At 40.0% G+C, this 12,588-nt stretch overlaps 2 protein-coding genes across 3 annotated transcripts in view; one reads left to right on the top strand and one right to left on the bottom strand.

Annotated features, from left to right (window-relative positions):
• The window catches only part of dph1 (diphthamide biosynthesis 1), a 61,053-nt gene extending 55,678 nt beyond the window's left edge, over positions 1–5,375 (bottom strand). For both annotated transcript variants that reach the window (XM_075473180.1, XM_075473182.1), the window contains exons 1-2: positions 5,285–5,375; positions 3,470–3,619 (exon numbers count right to left, since the gene is read on the bottom strand). In XM_075473180.1, coding sequence (XP_075329295.1) covers positions 3,470–3,619; positions 5,285–5,336 — 202 coding nt within the window. In that variant the 5' untranslated portion in view covers positions 5,337–5,375. The remainder of the gene's footprint in view (positions 1–3,469; positions 3,620–5,284) is intronic.
• A 618-nt stretch (positions 5,376–5,993) lies between these two features.
• Positions 5,994–12,588, top strand: part of rtn4rl1b (reticulon 4 receptor-like 1b) — a 151,226-nt gene continuing 144,631 nt past the window's right edge. Inside the window, exon 1 of the mRNA XM_075474356.1 lies at positions 5,994–6,837. Within this exon, the coding sequence (XP_075330471.1) occupies positions 6,825–6,837 (13 nt within the window). The 5' untranslated portion in view covers positions 5,994–6,824. The remainder of the gene's footprint in view (positions 6,838–12,588) is intronic.

Below are 12,588 nucleotides of genomic sequence, written 5' to 3'. Positions count from 1 at the left end.
AAAAACATCACACAACAACATAAAAAAAGCAAAGCCAGCAGGATGCAGTAAGCCACATGCTCCAGACAGGGACAAAAAGATTTGATGCAATCCTCTTGGCATCGCATCTGCATATTTCCACCTGAGGTAGACAGTGACCACATGCTTTGTAATTTACACTAGAAAGGGAAGATTTTTTTTTTCTTTTTTGCTCGGGGATGCCTTTGAAACAATACACAAAGACCTGACAAGCCACACATACACGTAGCAATGTGCTGGGGCAGAAACTGAAAAGGCACACTATTTAGTGAAGATTCTCTAAAATATCTGTCTGACAGCCTCATGCTGGATTTAGATTTGATGCAACATGACCTTGACAGGACGCGGTTGTGGTGGTGACTCTGTACGAACAGACAAAACTGCCTACTAAGACTGCAGACTTTCTTTTTTTATGGTTAAAAGACCTGCATGATGAAATAAACTGATGAAAAATGGTAAAAAGACATGACATCCGAACAGACAGATTAACAAGTACAGACAGCTTGCATGTTGAAAAGTAGCACATTTCTCTCCTTCTGGTAGATAATATTACTTTTTCATCAGGTAAGTTCTGCTTTCAACATAGAACAAAAGGAACTGCAAAAGAAAACTGCATTCATCTTTTAGATACATGGCTAACAGATCCGTCTGCATGGATGGAAAGAAGAAATCTCAGTTGGGGCACTAGCAGCTTCAGTGTGAGTGCAGCCCTCCAAAGCTGTCAAAAACACAAGTGCAATCCCCCCCCCCCAAAAGATCAAAAAGGCAAACACATCCCATTCACAAATTCAGTGTTAACTGGTGCCAAAACACACTGGACATGAAGTGCTTGTGAAAAGCATCTTGCTTCACTTTGCTGTCCGTGCTGAGCAAGAGGAGTGATCACTGCACAACGAAAAAGGCTTTTTGTGAATAACATTACCAAGGAGCATGTTTAGTCTACAAGTAAGCAGTCAATACAGCTGATGTTGTTGATGTATTTTTGGTAAAAAAACCTCCGTGAAGTTACATTTTGTTGGCACGGTCACTGTTGGATGGCCTAGACGGCCTTTTGAAAACTAGGTTTGCTTTACTATTTGGCCCTGCACTGGATAAACTCGTGTGAACCTTCCAGGTAAGCAATTGTACAATAAAGTCCTCAAAGTAGGTCAAAGCGCAGATGCATTCATGGGTAGCGTTTTGAATGAAGTCTAGCACAAACTGTCTTTGTGTGTGCAATGCTTAAAGCTCTCCATCGCATGCATTCACACATTCCCTGCAAACTGTAAACTTTCAGAGCAGTTTTAATGGAGTGACACACTAAATGGATGGGCTCATTTTTGTTGTATCTTGTGCTGCCACTGAAAATGAGGATAAAAGAAATGTTGTCAAATCAAGAGGGTTGTCAGCGTGAGATTGTAAAACACAGATGAACAAAAATGCCATTTTTGCTCCATCCCTTCTGGTTAATGTGACTGTAATTAGAACCAATCCTCTTATGCAAATACAGCTGTACAAGACATATGCAGATCCTTTACTTCCATGTATCTTCATCCAGCCTCTGATCCAATTCAGCTTAGTGTGTAAGTTAATTCAGCGGCCTGTTGTGCAATGTGAAAGGCTTAAACTGATTGTTAGTATTGTGGAATTGTGACTGGCTCACTCTTTTGCACTTGATCTGTTTGACCAAGTGTTTGCAGCGCATTTCTCCCTGAGCATAATTTTTTAATTGCTCCCAATGAGCAGACAGTATTCATGGCCACCCAGAGATAGTGTGCTGCATGCAATTTCTTCTGACAGAGCACTCTGCCTTTTTGTGCAGACACTCAGAGAACCTCAAGTTAAAAATGTCTAAACTTTTTAGACAGGCACTGGTGCAGTCACTCGTGTACTTTCCAGGCAACTGATTGTTTGGTACCCCCAATAACCCCCCAAAAATGAAAGAGAAGCAGTCTGTAGCAGCCCAGCCACACCAGATAATGTGTAATATCCTCTCGTCCATTATGAAGTAGCATATGACCCATGGCTTTGTATTGCGAGAATGAGACATATCCCTAGGCTGTTTTCTGTTGGCAGAATTCACATGACATGAAAGGAATCATGACGTGAATTATAATATGTGTAAGCCATAACCATGTTGATTTTTTCACTGTCTAGCCATGTATTTAGTAACATATATACCAACCATGTACATGTACATTAATGTACATTAATTCTGACCTTATCCATGTATTTTTAACTCCTTACTGCCAGTGGGAGGGAGTAAAAAAATCCAATAACTATTGAAAATGGTTGAAAAGGTAAGTGGATTATCCCCGTCTGCTCTTTTCCTTCTTCCTTCAAAGTGCATGTGGTCAATTAAATAGTGGCAAGACGTGGAAAGTGGATCTCATCTAGCAGAGGAAACGTATGGAGACGATGCGCTAATAAATCAAGTGGGCCAATCGAGCCATTTCCCACTCTGTCATGAGAACGGTTTGCTGTATTCATATGACATCAGAGAAAAGAGCCCAACCAAAACAGTAAAAACTCTGTTTGAAGCTTGTGAGTCTCTGCCCCGCCCACCCATGCTCAATGGCTGGGGGACATTATGTCCTGTCTGAGCCTGGAGAAGATCCGCTACTCAATCCATAATTCATACAACAAGTTTTGGAATGTGTGGGGACCTTTCCTCGAACACTTTCGGGGTCTTTCTTCACAATAAGGTCTCATTTTCACAATCCTATCTGCTCTCACATGCCATGTAAATCTTATTCACCTCGACAACTGATTACAGATAAATTCTTTATTCTCAATTTCTCCCTGCTCACCCCACTACTTCCAGCTAAGATGTGTTAATCAGCTCCAGTGTGCTAGTGTCCTGATTTAATTAAATGTGTATATGTGTGTATATATATATATATATATATATATATATATAAATTCCCTACCCTTGTGTATTTAAGTGTACACGAATGTATGAATGTGACTATGTATATGTGATTTCATTATATGGGGAATAAGGGTTCGACAGGGTGGAAGGGGTTTTGAGTTCATATTGTGCTTCCACTGTTGATATTGTATACAAATGAACAGAAGGAATTATTATTAAAACAAAAAAAAACAGATGAGAAAGAAGCTTGTGAGTCTTGTGTTTTTTTCACTGCTTGAGTTGCAAATGTGAAGATAGCTGTAGTCAACATTAACATGCGTGAGAGGGCTCTTTTAGCTGGACTTAAATCCTTCCCAGTATTATGCCAGCACTTTTCTGCCAGAGCAAAGCACTGCGTGGACATATGCCCTTAAACCTCTTATGAGGGAGGACTCCCAAAAAGATGTTTCTTCTTGGCTATAAAATGTATTCTAGAACTGCGTTTGTATCATTTGAAATCTGACAAACCGCTACATCTCAATAGAAACTATGACTGTCTGTTAAACAAGAAAATAAAGAACACAAAATGAACAAAGTGTATCATGAAGAAATACAACTCACCTCTCTTAGCTTTTGCTTGTCTCACTCGCCAAACTGTCTTGTGGATCTCAAAGTTGTAATTTGCAGGCAGGGCTTTGATTGCCTCCTGCAGCTCAGGGTCTTGGAGGATTTCATCTGGAATTTGATTGGCTACCCGCCGTGGGCCTCGGACTGAACAGATAATTAGATTATTGAGCTGTCAGCAATGTAGCAAACACATGTTGAAGCAAAAGCGTGACTCAAATATTTGTTTCCCAAATCCAAACTCCACAAATACAGAGGCTTCCGGGTGGGGAACTGGAGAGCACACAGAAAACAGAAAGAAAATCTGTCTTCGTATCATCTTCTCAAGCCGGATTCCAACAAAACACTGAGAAGTCTGAAATTCAAGCCAATGTCAGAGTTTCACTGATGCACTGACTCAGTTTTGTTCAGAGAGCATTTTTACTTGACACAATAAAAAAAGAGGTAACCACTGTGCTTGTCTGAATAAAGCTGGACTTTAAAAACTGATGTAGACAGTTTTGTGAGACGGAAATTGCTCGGAATTGAGCCTCTCAATACCAGACAATCATGCCCAGATAACACAATTAGGGACTGAATCACTTCCGCATGTATACGCCAGATCAGACTCAATCGAGCCCAAGAGCTCTGCACATGCTGTAAAGTTACACCTTTATACAGGTTTGAACAAAAATAGCAAAGTGTAAGTGTACATTAATACAGCCGGATTCCCAAAAAAGCTGCTCTTGAGCCTCTTCAACACATGACTCACAATGAGATTTTGCCTAAAAGAGGGATGAGTATCCCTCAAGCAATGCAAGTAAAAGTCCTGTGAAAAAACAGTTATAATATAGCCTATCTCATTTAAGGTCTTTTTCTATGTGTAGACCCATAATAGATTTCATAAATAAAGCTAGTATATACACTTTTATACACTGGGATGTAAAGTGAATACCATTGTACCATGAATGCAGCTGCCTCTTACCTCACTGGCAAATTACACGTTATTCTAAAACGTTTGAAGAAATTCAGTTAATCTAATAGATAAAACTCTGCAATTCTGAATATTATGACATACTCATGTTTTCCATGAATATGGTTTTTACATTCACATGTGTATATTTCACAATAATTAGAGGCAAAGCCATGTTTTTCAGTAAATACACACGTTTGACATCGTCCTTCTGTTAAACTGCTCAGTCTGCTTGCAAAAACATCCGTTACATTATCTTCACTGCATTTAATTAGACCAACTGAAATAAAAACTCAAGTGGTGACAGCAGGTATCTAATAAAGACAGAGTAGTGTCAGGTTTCCGCGGTGATAACTGCACAGAGTTTTAAAGATGCTGACCTAACCCACCCCTCACCCATTCCTTCTAATAGGTTCACGGAAAATGCGTTTCATTTGTCCAGAGAAGGCACGAATAAAAATCTTTGTTTAGGTGGCGTTTTTTTTGTATAAGTTGAAAACTGTGTCTTCATCAAAAGAACACTTCAACAGCTGACTGACGTTTCCCAGCCTGCGCACGGCAGAGCCATTTTGGACGAGGATGAATGCCGAATGGATGGTAACAATTAGTCAGAAAGAAAATACGCTGTCACGTCGGTATATTAGAGTGAACACAGCAGAATATCTTGTAAACACAAGACAGAGTTAGTGATGTCTCCCTTCCTAATTGCTTGCATCACTCTCCGGCTGCTGGAAAAACAACTCGGTGTAAATTTATCGCACTGACGCGGAAGCGGAGTAGAAGGAGTTCATAGATTTGTATACGTCACATACTTGTCTGAATAAATCACTTACGATAACATGAATGATAACATGATTTACCTGTGGGCTTTTTGACAGGAACTATCTGCACCTCACTCGTGGGCGCAGCCATGTTTTTTTTCTCCCAAACATGAAACACGTGAGACGCGGAAAGACGAAACCAATCAACCGAGGAGGGCAGTGAAGATAAGCCGAGCACCGAGGTCACCGATGTCCCTGGACGGGACAGAGGGAGCATACAGGTAAACAATAAAGTAGAGAAATATAGGCCTACTAAAGAATACTGAATTAAATTAGATTAAATTAAAGTATTTGCAAAAATGCCGTTTCAAATACAAGTTAAATGGAAAGTAAGAATGATAAGTAAATGAATAAATATAACAGCACAAAAGAAGTAAACCAAAAATGAATAAAAACATTGAATTGATAAAAGAAAAGAAATATCCCCAAACAAATAGGCTATGTGGGCACGCATATCGACTTTAGAATATAACTCGGATAGCTAACAACTGAAATGATGTAAAAGTAAAGTAAATGAAATGAAATAGAACAAAATGAGTGTAAAACGCCATTGAAAAAAAACCAAGATCATTTAGTGTGGCCTTTCATCGTGCCTTACGAACATATGTGCAAAGCCAACGTCAGCTATTTTCAAATATTTATGATGAATAGAAGTTTTTCCCCTATTTGTGCCATGTCATATGTATTATGGAGACCTGTGGTGTCAGGGAGCAGCGTGTCTCAGGGTGGCGCAGACAGGGACGGAGGCACTGAGAGGGATGGAGCAGGTTGCTGCCCGGTGGAGAGGCTGAGGCGGCATCGCACTTTCTTCCTCCCTGAGCGCACGAGCGATCTGATCCAAAGGTTTGGGAGCAGGGGGAGATCTTCATAGACAAGATCACAGAAATGTGTGATTCACAAGTGGAGAGGAGAGCTGAAAAGCGGGATTCTAAGGAAGCCGACGGCATCAAAGACTACATTAATAAGGAGGATTTGAGGAGCCTGCGTTTATAATCCGACATCAGAGGCGGGATGTGAATCCAAATAACTTGTGTTGATTAGAGATTTGATCAAATATGTTTGGACAGCTTCGATGCACCGAGAGAAGAATTTGAGAGTGGCCACTTGAATTTAAAGATTTGTGATTGTTGGAGTCTGTCTTTTTCCACCGTCAACCTGCCGCCAGAACTGATCTGAAGCCTGTATGGTCATTTAGGGCTGAAAGGAGTTGGCTGCCAAGGGGTTGTTTCGGAGTGCTGCTGTGCGTTCGTGCCCAGCACACACAGGAGTTATTTATCGGACTGGAAAGATCGTTTTAGTGCGTCTGTTTTACTGTTATTGTCGCTTCATCTGCAAGGTTTGACGGAGATCTGCCAGACTTTTATGAACAAGGAGACTGTTTTTCTTGAAACACAGTCGGCAGAACAACTCAATTTAGTGGTGCGCGCGGAAATCCAGAGGAGTGACAGCTGCCATTCGCACGACGAGACAAGAAAGATCCGGATCAACTTCAAAAGGGAAGCGCACAAGTTTCAATCCTGGAATATAAGAATAGATGATTCGAGCAGGACACAAGACGAAATACACTTAGACCTACAAAATGTTCAAAAGGGGTGAGTAAGTCAAGTTTTGCCCGAGATTAACTCTTTTCCCTGCAGGATTATGTGGCAATAAACGGATTTTGCCTTGTTGTAATGTGTCCACTGCTTGAGCCTCTCACAAGCAGATGTTTAGCGTAAATGTAACACATTCATAATACACCATGCTGCCCTGCAGATGTGTGGTAGCAGACGATGCGCCATTTGAGGCGCATCTTTAATTTGCACAACACGCACCGAAGGTCTCTGGGAATTAAATATTTATTTGTGTAAGGATACATCGGGACGACTGTGTGATATTAATACAGCTGATGCCGCACTGCAGTTTATGAGTTGTGCCCGGGTCACAAGGCTACCTGTACAAACATTGCACTGAATTTGAAGATGATTGTTTGCTGTCTGTGAGTAGTTTATATTTAAATGTGATGAAGCAAATTGCAGTTTGCAAGATTTTGCTCTGCAGGCCACACATTGTATTACCACTTAAGATCTTTAGCAACAAAAAGCAAAGCCCCTCAAACTTTTAATATCAATATCCCACAATAATGTTCACATGAGACCAGGTTTGCTTGATGGTTTTTTGTCCTGAGGACTGTTTCTTTCATACTTGGCTTTAATTTGCCATAGAGGTACATAACTGTCTGCACAGTAGGGCGAGTAAAATCTTTAATTAGAATGAATTACAGCAGGCTATATGGTCCGGATGTGCTATTACTGAGGGAAAGAAACAATTAAATTAAATTAAGCTGTTTCTCATTTTGCTGTGGTTCCTTTAGACCCCCAGGGACCTGGAGATCCCCAGACTCCACTTCAGCCACCACAGCATTTGGCTTTATGTGCTGATCACTTGGTCACGACAGAAAACTGATCTGGTCTTTAGTAACACCTTCAAAAAGCCACACACACACACACACACGCTCACACACACACAATCACAAACATACATCCTTGTTGGAGGTCACCACAAAACACCCACAACTTGTGCCGGCATTGTATTTATTTAGTCTGTCTTCCGAAAAACCATCTGTCGAGAGTGTGTTTGTTTCTGCTATGTGCCTCGGGGGCAGAGAAAAACATGTTTTTCTTTCTGCCATCAGATCGATTATTGCTGTTCTAACAGTTGAGATAAAACCCACCATAGTGACAACTGCTTAAAGCAATAACAGCTTTCAGGGAAGGTTTAACGTCTAAACCCAGCTTCTCATACAAGAAAAGACTTGCTCATTCTAGTCTTTTATGAGATGTGTTACACTTCTGGATTTTTTTTGGGGGGGCAATTGTTGTCCCAATCTAACGCAATTAAATGCTGAAATTAAAGTAGTTTTCATCAATGGATCCCCCATGAGATGATTCCTTCCCATTTTTTTCTACAGTATTTCTGTTGTGGGTTAAATAGAGAACTGACAGGTTCAGAGGTGATTTGCATCCAATGATTTTGCACTCCAAGCATGCTCTATCCCTGGTCTGGCCAAGATTTTTGGACGTGAATGAGCATACTGCACAGTACTGGACAGAAAATAATTGAATTCAAGAGGAATGACTTCAGAGTACAGAATTCACCAGTCACCAGTCTGCCAAAAGTGCTCAGCATGCCAACATGTCTGAGTCTACAACAGTGAAGAAGAGATGCACCAGCTTTGGCAGAAACAGTGTCGAAGTTATCTGGTGAATTTGAATTTTTTTTGCACCTAAAATAACACATTCTCGGGAGCCTGGCTGATGCATCAGCCACCACATTCACTGTGACAGATACACCATTCACAAACACATAGGGAAGGTTCATCTTGCAGCACCTCTGACTTAACATTGTTGGTAGCTGTACCTAAAAATTCTTTTTACGAAGTGCGCAAGACTGTATGATGATTGAATGGCTCACACTTTGAGCCTTGATTTTGGTTCAGGTTTATTATTGCTGTGACAAAGAATGGTCAGGTCTTACAATCTGCAAACGTGTCTGAACGTGTTCAGCGTTTGATTTTGTGTGCATTCAGCTACAGGTGATGCAACACAGTCCTTATATCTTTGTTTGAACTGACAGATTGCCATCTTTTCATTGGCTTACAGATTACATGAGTGAGTGAGTCTGCATTTGGTTACATGTGTGCATTTATGTAGCCATGCAAGCATGCAGCGTTCATACGTCACTTCTTCTCTGTCTTCACTTCGATGTTGGTCTCTTTCTTTCACAATCTCCCTTTTTCTTAAGACATGTCAACCACAGAGAAGGCACAAGGGATGATCTGTCAGAGCAGCTCTGAGACGGAAAAGACAAGATGTCCACTGAATTTACCATGCTGTGGCATGTGGTAATTGCTGCTACATGTTATTCAAGATTATTGAGTGGGGCTCAGCTGAGGCTTTTTTTTTGCTTTGGCACATGACGAAATAACCCAGGCAGACTAGCATTGGCAGGATAGAAATCACATTTAATATTTGTATCATATATATATGTATGTATATAACACATATATGTATTTTTATGTATATATCTTCCCATCTTGCATTAGCTGCAAATGATATTCTCAGTTTTGCTTGTTTTGATCCATTAATTATGCATTGTTGACTTTGATGTCGTAGATCTCCTTATTCGTTATGAACAGGTAAAAGTTCATTTCAGAAAAACTTAAAAATAATTTTGCAAAGACTTCAAATATACATTAGAATATCCTCCTTATATTTCATTCAGAAGGAAATTTCTTATATTTTGTAATCTGTTACATCCTTACTGTATTGTGATGCTCTTTTTTGGCATAACAACTTCTGAATAAACCACTGTTGATGGTACTTAAAGAGGAATTTCACAAGAAACTCAAAGAAAAACCGCCCAACCCTCTCTATGGCGTAAAAGATAAAAATAAAACAGCTATAATGTTTTCTATTGTGTTTGTTCTTTGAGAGCACAGTACGAGTAGAACAGATATTATAGAAGTGCAAAGGAAGTGCAGGTCAGGCATGTTAGGGTTTGGAGGTCTACGCTAAAGGGAGATTAGTCTTAAAGCCATTCAGCGGGACGCCCTCGCTCTGATGCCATTTGGTGGCTCGTTCTACCATTTTGGAACAACAAAATTCTACAACAGCTGTAATGTTTTCTATTGTGTTTGTTCTAAGGCTGGTCCACAAGTTGCTGCTATTAGATAGGCTTGGCCCTGACCTCTGTGGGAGTGGGCATAAAAAAAGAAGAAAAAAAAACAGCCTATGATCCACAGTATGAAGTGGAGTCTGGATTCTGTAAAGTTTGCAGGTAGATAGTTTGGAGACAATCAACACAAATTGGGCTTTTGATGTGTTAAATATATTATAAATGACATTTGATATTTCAGAAAATTCTGACCAACTGAATGCAAAAGAAAACTGACACATAAGTGAAAGTGTAACAAGAATGTAAACAATTAACTGCACAGTGACTCAGTTAAGTTTATATTCCTTTTAGCTCTATCTGTACATTACTGTCATTATATGTAAAGAATGGCTGCTTGGAACCTAGAAAGATCCAATGTCATGTTCTGAAAACAGCTGCAGTCCGGCCGTAATGTAACATACACAGCATACATTAAGTAATTAACAGGTTAAAACAGGCAAAACCACAGATAAGCACTTTTAAGCTTCAGTACTTTATGTGTTACCTCAGACCTTATGCCTGAACTTCAAGCTAATCCATCAGGAACAATATATCCAAGTGCTTAATGTAATATATGCTGATGGTGCACGCACACACACACACACGCAAACACAAACATAGGGTTTGCATTTTTTAAGTGTCAAGCTTAAGAGATAAGATTAATTAGGACATGCATTTGCACTGAATTCATTTAATCTGATGAGCATTTTTAATAGAAATTAGCTCAAAGAGAAGTGTATCAACACAACAGATTATGCAAGCCTTGTGTTTGTACACACATGCTAACACATCAGCAAATGTATGAAAACCAATTAGTTGAAATTTTGAACATTCATATATTTATCTAAAATGAAACAATAAAAAACACAGTCTGTTCCTTAACTCTCCAGCTACACTGATTGAAAACAATGCTGCAATAATGACTTGTAGCGATTACGACATATTTTGAAAAGCAGCTGTAAACACACACATTAACAATAAAGTAACACATAGCTCATGTTGTTTTCAGTACACACAGACAAGGCTAGCGGATTTGAATGATTTCAGCACAACGGAAACACCTGTGGTCTCTACTCTCCAGCTCTCCTCTCTTATACAGGCTTGTATCTCGTGGTCATGTGTTATTGGCATCAAAGCAGCTCTTCAGCCACCAGCTCCACCTCTGCTCTCCACAATGTCAAATAACCACTGATGATAAGGGGCACCCTTTCTCTGTCAGCGTGGCTATTTCCTTTTAAAACAAAGAATGGTATGACTCATAACCATCAAGTGCAATGGGAAGATTGCAAAGCTAAATATTGAAGTCATCAAAACAAATGGTAAACAAACTGGCAACGCTGTGTCCTATGTAAGAGCCACAGACTGTTCCCAAAGCAAACCAAATGATTTGAAATGTTGACACAAATTTGCACAAGAGTAATACTGGCCCATCTGTCACTTTCAGCCATCTTCAAGGCCCTAAGAGACTTCTATTTAAAGGGAATAAATTCCTCGCTCATCATATCGCCATCGTAATCCTCTCAGAGTGTTGGACTTGTGTGATCACTCCTTGTCAGCGCGGCATTGTTGTACTTTCCTGCGTGGCTTGTTGTTTCTGCGTGGGGGAGAGGCTGTGCGGGCCGATGACTGAGAGTTAGGAGGAGAGGAGGTTTGAAGAGAAGTGAAGAGGATAATGTAGAGAGGAGCAAAAATATAAACCTCAAACTGATCCGCTAAATCTTTCTAAGCTGCCTGAAAAATAGGAGGTAAATCTGAGCGCAGGATGTCATTTCTACCCCAGTCTGACATTTGTTTAGAAGTGCAAATTTTAAAACCCTCTACCCCTTTAAGATTGTAGAGCAATCAAAACAAGTAGACTTTTGAGATTAAATATACCAGCAAAAAATTCAGTTTGTTTATTTCTGCTAAGGCTATGATGTACAAGGATAAGGCAAATAAAAATGTTTTTTAAAAATGATCAAACTGACCAATTGGTATTCTGTAGATCTTGCCTTGAAAACACAGTCTGAGATAATTGACAGAAAAACATTACCCGCTATTGGATAGCTGAGTCACATTTATTAGACTCGCAGGCAGTGCACCTCAGGCTCTGTCAGTGCATTCCAAATGTCTGATTTAGTCAAAGGACATTCTTGAAACCCAAAAGCCATTCATTTAGTGCTCAATACTCAGGAGAGTTTCCGTAGAGGACTCTGGCAATGTTTGATGACATGACACCTAACAGAAAAAGACAAATCTATAACAAGTACGTGCATGCATGTGTGTAAGTGTGTGTGGGCGTGCATGTGTGGAGAAGAAAGCATCAACTGGTGTACATATCCCATCTTTAACTGTTGATTTTTTTTCACCCTGGGAGCCATTTCACACTTCTCTGTCAACCATTTCATGATGAATTAGGTCATGAGGGCTCTGAGTTCAAAAGTGGATGTGGCGCTCTTATGCAGCGCAGCACTGTCATTAATGTCTAAAGAGGCATCTGTGCAATTAAATCCACACAACATTTTGACTTTATGAAGGAGTCAGAGGCGAAAATTACAGAACCTACACTGAAAAATCTGTACATCGCTGCATTATTTAAAAAAAATAACCTGATTCTTGTGCAAACACCATTTTCTTTGACTTTGTTGTGGAAATGAGATGCAAGGATG

Source organism: Odontesthes bonariensis, chromosome 9, assembly GCF_027942865.1.
Source record: "Odontesthes bonariensis isolate fOdoBon6 chromosome 9, fOdoBon6.hap1, whole genome shotgun sequence".
Taxonomy (NCBI): domain Eukaryota; kingdom Metazoa; phylum Chordata; class Actinopteri; order Atheriniformes; family Atherinopsidae; genus Odontesthes; species Odontesthes bonariensis.
Note: the sequence above shows the minus strand (reverse complement) of the source record. Positions and strands in the feature narration are given on the sequence as shown.